Raw genomic sequence first — 7,853 nt, 5'->3', positions numbered from 1 at the left:
CATTCCTTTTTTACTCACAATTTGTACAGTGTCCCAACTTTTTTGGAATTGGGTTTGTACTTCCTCCTGACAAACACCACGAAAACACACACATATCAGTTAATACTCTTCATGTTATTAGAAATTAAGTTTCAAATCAACCTCTGTAGGTAATCTACTATTGCTTTTGGTAATAGACATGCTTTATGAGTGTTTTTATAAGTCATCTGGAATTGTTATTATCAAATATGCAAACAAGAACATTTTGAAGAAGTAAACAGAAAGATAAGTCCATGCTAATACACTTCATTTACAAACAGAAACATTGACATTTCATTCGTATAAATATTTGAAATTGTATGTGATGGTTATCATTTCTTCATAGTGACAATATTAATATCACCATCTGCGAAACCATTTCTGATTTCAAGTAATTTTCTTCTTACTGCGCTTAAGATCTTTTCCTTCATCCTGGCCGTGACTCTGAGTTTGAGGTCCAGTTGTGTTCTTAATATCTCTGCTGTCAAGATTTTCATAAATAGCCTCTAAATCCATTATCCACCGTGTCGGTCAGTACGTCTTCACAGATGAAGTGTGGTCTTTGAAATGTTCATTAGCATTTTCAAAAGTGTTAAGTTTATACAGGAAGTGGTTTCATTTCGCACTGGTCTTCGACAAGACTAAAGTCTTTCAGTCACACTTAAAAACTCTCGGCAGAGCCGTACTACTTAGTTTGTGTTTTGTACATTCAACCTTATGTTATCAGCTTCAAAAGCCAACAAGAGGAGTCTGTAAACACTCAAATGGACTCAAATAGCTTTAAACAGGAAACACAGCAGCAAGTGCACTGGATAATGTTGAAAAAGTAAACGGAAAGATAAATCCATGATAATGCACTTCATTTACAAACAGAAACATTGACATTTCATTCGTATAAATATTTGAAATTGTATGTGACGGTTCTCATTTCTTCATAGTGACACTTAAGACCATCTGCGAAACCATTTCTGATTTAAAGTAATTTTCTTCTTACTGCGCTTAAGATCTTTTCCTTCATCCTGGCCGTGACTCTGAGTTTGAGGTCCAGTGACCCGTTAAACAGATCAGATTAAGCCATCGTGAAGGACATTTCAATTCTCTAATTGACCCATGAGGAGGTGAGGAATAAGTAGTCAGCAAACAAACAAAAACCAAGGAAGCAGTCCAGGGACAGGAACAGGCTCTACAATCATCAGCTGTGTGTGTGTGTGTGCCATTCTTATAGTGTGTGACTGATGAGGTGATGAGAGACAGGTGACTACAACTGTTGAGTGCTGATGAGTCCGGGCAAAGGATTATGGGAAATGGAGTCCTGGGTGAATAGTAAAAGTCATGGATGGAGTGCCCTCTGGTGGAGATCATGGGCATTCCAGTAGGAAATCCTGGTCTTCAACAAGAATAAAGTCTTATAGCCACGCTTAAACTATCGGCAGAGCCATATTTGTACATTCAACCTGATGTTATCAGCTTCAAAGGCCAACAAGAGGAGTCTGTAAACACTCAAATGGACTCAAATAGCTTTAAACAGGAAACACAGCAGCAAGTGCACTGGATGCTGCTCACTACTCAAACTGATGCTTCCTCGTTTCCTCACTTCTCTGTCCTCCAGCCTGTGACCCGTTAAACGGATCAGATTAAGCCATCTTGAAGGACAGTTCAATTCTCTAATCTCTAATCATCTCTGTGTTAAACTTAACATTTTGCTTACTGCACTTTCATGTTTTTCATTTATCCTGTGTACGACTCTGTATTTGAGGTCCTGTTGTGTGATTAATTTTCCTGTGCTGAAAATAAAAGGTCCCTGATTCCATTATTTGCTTGTACTTACAGTACAGTATGTGTGATCTTTATAATGTGTACTGCACTGTAAAACCAAACAAATGATCAGATCAGCACCACGATCCCTGCAGTACTGTCTGCTGTCAGACCAGTTCATCGCCTTTTTGGAAATGAAGAAGCCATCTAGACTACACTGATTTCCTAATAGAAACACACACTTTTTAAATACATATAAAAAGTTAATGAAAACTCTTCATTAACTACTTATACAAAAACAGATTTATACTAACCTCCTTTAGAAACGTTTCTCTTCAGTTCCTCACTCAGAGACCTGACTTTGCTTCCTAACTCCAGGTTCTTCTGACTCAAAGAGCTGAAGATGTTCTGCAGTTGGTGTTTTTCAGTCATCAGATCAGTGTAACTGTCCTGTAAGCTGTTGATGGTTTGATTGAACTCTTAAACTGCGTTCTTGTAACTCTTTATCAGGTCTCTCTCTGCTGTGATGGTGATGTGCTGCAGTATGATGAAGACCAGCAGAAGAACACAAATGAGCCCGAGACCCACTGTGATCCACACCAAACATCTACTTCCTCCTGACAAACACCACCAAAACACACACATATCAATTAATACACTTTGTATCATTAGAAATTAAGTGTCAATTCAAGGTTTTTAGGTAATCTACCTTGGGCTTTAGATAATAGACATGCCTTTTTAGAGAGCATGTTCTTTTATAATCACAATGTTTGAGATGTTTTGATATATCAGCATAATTATGTTATGACAATACAAATCCAGTTGAAAAAATTTGATAGAATAGAAAATAGATAATTTTGTTAATAACATAAACACTCTTAAAATGCCATAGAAGAACCATTTTGGTTCCACAAAGAACCATTCAGTCAAAGTTTCTTTAAAGAACCATCTATTTCTTACTTTTTTGTAATCTGAAGAACCTTCTTTTGCCACAAAGAACCTTTTGTGAAACAGAAAGGTTCTTCAGATGTTAAAGGTTCTTTATGGAACCATTTAGACAAAAAGGTTCTTCTATGGCATTGTGAAGAACCTTTATTTTTAAGAGTGTAGTTGAGAAAGCAATGATTGAAATTGTAGATATAACAGTTCTCGTTTCCTCAAACATTACTGACACTGTTTCTGCTTCAAATTAAACTTTCTACTTACTGCACTCTCGAGCTTTTCCTTTAGCCTGGCTGTGACTCAGTGTTCGAGGTCCAGTGGTGTCTTCATCACTTTCATAAATGGCCTCTAATTCCATGTTTTGCTCCTGTGTCTTGCTGTACATTTTCACCAATGAGTTGTCATCTTCAGAATGATGACTACCTTTTTAATAATAGTGCTAAATTTATAGAGGAAGTGATTTCATTTGACGCTGGCTTTAATGGGGATGTACACTTCCAGTTTAAAACTATCCTCACACCCAAACTCTGATAATAATAATAGGGATAATAATAATAATTTACATGGCTAGGGACAGAGGCTGATGGTAGATAAGAAAATGTTGCAATGAAACGGAAAAAGTGACAGATCTTTTCTTTAGCTTATGTTTAGTTTAGTTTATCGCATAACCAAAAACATCTATGCACCAGCTGCTCTTTGGCTGTTGAGAATATCTTAATAGTTTTTTTTATTCAGAAGAGTTTTACTTTGGTGTTATCTGATTGTATGCGTGTCTTGCTGAAGACTAGAATAAAATGTGGCAGATTTTAAATGATCCAGAACCCCAAATGCTCAATACTTTTTTGTGTTTTTTTTTTTTTTTGCTTTTTAAGCATCTTTGCATTTATTTCTAAATAATTATCAAAGATCGCAGTTACAAATATAAGGTGTATTTAATTTCTGATGTTCAGTTTGTTTTTACCTGTCTTGCTGAAGACTAGAATAAAATGTGGCAGATTTTAAATGATCCAGAACCCCAAATGCTCAATACTTTTTTGTATGTTTTTTTATTTTTGCTTTTTAAGCATCTTCGCATTTATTTCTAAATAATTATCAAAGATCGCAGTTACAAATATAAGGTGTATTTAATTTCTGATGTTCAGTTTGTTTTTACGAGTCAACTTATTTTCAGATCATCAGTCATCAAAGCTCTAAACACCGCAGGAATCATAATGATCACAGACACGGAGATGTAGCTTTAATTAGATTTTTTGCTGAAAAAACAAACAAACAAACAATAGACACCATGACAGATTTGTAATGGTTTTACTGGTTATAATGGGAATTGTATTGGATTTAATGGAAACTGTAATGGTCCCTGTTGGTCTCTACTGGTAATTGGTCACCTTCTATTGGTGGCTTGTTAAAACCACTAAATCCTAATGGAATATGTCCCAAAACACACTACAGGAAACCATTTTTAATGGTTTTAATGGTTAATAAGTGATGGTTTGTAATGTTTGTAATGCTATTTGTAGCGGAAACCACTAGAATTTCTGTGATGGTTTCTATTGTTTTTTTTCAGCAGATCATGTTTACAAGTCATTTCAGTGTGACGTGACAAAGCGTTGATATCTAATTAGGTGAGCTACTTACTTTTTAATTAGTCATTGGCACTAAATAAATTCACTAGTATGAAATTCATTCAGACCAATGTGCGGATTCGGAATGAACACGAAAATGAGAGTAATAGGTCAAGCATAGAGCGATGGAGATATTAGGTGTTCGACTTGTATGGAGGGTGGATGGGGCCAAAAGTCTGTAAACGGAACGTGTGAAATTTGACTGTGTCAATACACAACGTTTCCCACCTTAATGCTACAACACATACTGCAGCCAACAAAGTTGCTGTATTTAAGACTATATTTGCACATGTACACTCTAAAAAATGCTGGGTTGTTTCAACCCAACTTTGGGTCAAATATGGACTAACCGAACTTCTGGGTTAAACATTTAATGTAAAATTCCATATTTGACCCAAAGTTGGGTTGAAACAACCCAGCATTTTTTAGAGTGTATATGGACTAACCCAACTTCTGGGTTAAACATTTAATGTAAAATTTTAACCCAATGGTTGGGTTAATCCATATTTGACCCAAAGTTGGGTTGAAACAACCCAGCATTTTTTAGAGTGTAACATTTGATGGTTCCCATTGTTTGAATTTGGACGCTCGCCTACGACTCACCCCAATCTGCAGTCCATTGAGTACACCTGGCGCTGTTCAGACGCTCCTTTAAAGGAGATTACTAGCAGAGACAAAGGAGGCTTGGTATATGATGGTACATTGTTATATACTGTATGTGTACACATAAGACATGATGTTTATTCATGATTTGTAACATTTGTAATATTTGCATCGTTTTATATTAGTACTGTTTGTTTTTTCTCATGCATTTTTAAGGAAGCACTGACTTAGCCCTTGAATTCTCAGAGGAAAAACGCCCCTGTCAGTGCTGCAAAGACAAGTTAATCAGAAGCTAAAGCAGAAGTGAAAGAATAGAAATGTGAAATAGAGAATTCTTTTCTTTTAGTCAAATATATTTATGGTTGTGGTTTTTAAAAGAGCTGTCTTCAGCAGTTTAAGGGAACAACAAGAAAGAAAAGTTAGTTAAAGAACTAGAATTTGAACTATTTTAGAATATGAATGCAGATTACATATATATTTTTAACCCTATACTCAATTTTTCGAAAAACAGCTGTTATTTTTTTCACTAATTAGTGTTGTTATAGTCGAGGATCTGCCTATATTATAGTCTATATTTTCAATTCAATTCATTGTGATTTGACAAAAAGGTCAAGATGTTTGCATCACTGGATACATAACTGATTTTTATCAACCAGTTCGCAAATATTAAATGTTCAGTTACTTGCATCTTTACCTCGCTCTCATTTTAACCTTTAAAATGGAAGTGTCGTGCTGGAATCTCCACTCTTTGATTTGATTGGCCACCTCAAAGATTTTGACATTGATGAGGGCTGTTAGAACACTGAGGCAGACCAGTCCAACAATATAACCTTTAAAACAAACAGAGAGGTGTGTCAAGAAGTACAGCAGAGCAGCATCAAGAATATCAAATATTGAGGGGGACAGTTAAACCATATCTAATTATCAGGGGAGGACTAGTCCCTCAATGTGGTTACGGCCCTGCTGTGATCAACACCAAACAGGACGAAAACACACAAACATCAAGTAATACACTCCACATTAGAAATAATGTTTTAAATTGGTCTTTAAATTGGACTAAAGTAATCCACCTTTGTCTTTAGACAATAAACAGCCATTTAGAGAGTATGTTGTTTATAATGACAAACATCTCTAATTGTCATACGATAACATATTAACAAGTAAATTCCATGGAAAATAATTATATGTGTAACGGAGGCCAGCTGGTAAGAGCCAGCTGGTAAGAGTAAACCTCACTCCCCTGATCTCAAGAGGGATGCTAGAGACTGCGGTCTTTAGCGTCCTTGTTAGCGTGCCCACCTCCCATGCTGGAAGCGTTGGTTCAAATTCTGCTCGGAGCAAGAATGAGGAGAATAGAACCGGAGGGGTTACACATGACAATACACTTCATAAGAAAGCAGAAACTCTGACATGTTTCTAGAAAAATATTCAAAACTCCAACACTTCTCTCTCTCTCTCTCTAGTAATGCTTGTAACAGAGTTTGTAATAGATCACACAATTCTCTAACAACAGTACAAATTACAGTAATTCTTTAGAATTGGAATTAGTGATATTATTGTCAAAGGACATAAGTGTGTGAAACATAAACATATAAATCGGAAGAAAAACACTTCAGCCAACACTTTGCATCTGATTAAACGTACCTGATCCAACTAATCAGGTCCTTCAGGCTTATTTGAAAACTGCAGGGCATGTGTGTTGGAACTAAACTCTGCAGGGCTGCGGCCCTCTAGAAACTAAGTGGAATAAATCTGTTCTCTGGGCCGGAGGAAATGCTGTAGGTTTACTAATGGTTATTGACCATTTTATTCAGACACCAGCATCAGCATAATAGGGTGAATTAGGGCAATCTGGGACACTTTGCACTTGTATGTAAAAAAAATAATTAATTATAAAATTAAAGTAGCATACTGTCAGAAACAATCAGAAACTAGTCGATCACAATCACAACTGTTTCCATAAAATAATGGCATTAATAACACAACAAGATGGGATTAACACTATTTCTCACAAATCCCTTTTATCAGAGCATTGGAGATCATTCCAGTTCAGGATGATATCTGAGGCCATCAGTTCAATACGGTTCTCATTCCTGCCTACCTTATTTGGCTCTTCTACAAACCAAAACCTGTATAACGTGTTAAAAGTAAACTTGTCACAGAAGCTACAGCAAAAGTGAAGGTGCAGAAAAGTAAAGTTTTGTTTTGATTTTGGTGTGTGTGGAAGAGTTGTGTCTTCAGCTTGTGATGGTCTCGTTTTTTAAAATGAGATTATGAGGAAAAACACTAAAACAAATAAATCCATAGTGGTTTTCTGTGAATGTTTTATTGCCCTTGAGTTTATTATAGCAATAAAAAAGAATTACATTTTTACATTTTCCATTCATATGAATATCCACTACTTTGAAGCAAAACCATAAAAAGGTGGGATGAACCCTATTTCTCACAAAACCCTTTTCTCTTTTGTGAGCATGGCAGATCATTCCAGTTGTTCAGGACGGGATTTGAAGGCATCAGTTCAATACAGTCCTCATCTCCGTCTTGGTTATTCGGCTCACCATTGAGCCAAAACCTGAACAACATGTATCAGATTTTCTATTAATCAACAACAAAACTAAAAAGAAAAAAGTTGTACAAAGTACAGTAGCACAATTACCCTGGTTTCAGTGTTGAATTATCCACCCATTTCATGATGCCCTCGTTCTCTGTGTCAGACAAACCAATCCACACTCTGTCCTTGATGAATGAAGATATGAACCTCTGTGTGAATAAAAACAGGAATAAGTGTGATTCTCTCATTCATTAACAGACACTCACACAAACTCACCTGCTTCTCTTCAGAGTTGATAATGACCAGATCAGCACCACGATCCCTGCAGTACTGTCTGCTGTCAGACCAGCTCTTCAACTCAG

General features: G+C 36.2%; 1 protein-coding gene across 1 annotated transcript in view; it reads right to left on the bottom strand.

Annotated features, from left to right (window-relative positions):
- Window positions 1-7,853, bottom strand: part of LOC107594305 (CD209 antigen-like protein E) — a 19,393-nt gene that overhangs the window by 8,460 nt on the left and 3,080 nt on the right. Inside the window, exons 2-3 of the mRNA XM_016284322.1 lie at window positions 7,768-7,848; window positions 7,597-7,700 (exon numbers count right to left, since the gene is read on the bottom strand). Of these exons, the coding sequence (XP_016139808.1) occupies window positions 7,597-7,700; window positions 7,768-7,848 (185 nt within the window). The remainder of the gene's footprint in view (window positions 1-7,596; window positions 7,701-7,767; window positions 7,849-7,853) is intronic.

The sequence above is a fragment of the Sinocyclocheilus grahami genome, unplaced genomic scaffold (assembly GCF_001515645.1).
Source record: "Sinocyclocheilus grahami isolate Dianchi unplaced genomic scaffold, SAMN03320097.WGS_v1.1 scaffold181.1, whole genome shotgun sequence".
NCBI lineage: Eukaryota > Metazoa > Chordata > Actinopteri > Cypriniformes > Cyprinidae > Sinocyclocheilus > Sinocyclocheilus grahami.
The sequence above is the reverse complement of the archived record's forward strand: the minus strand, read 5'-3'. Positions and strand labels throughout refer to the sequence as shown.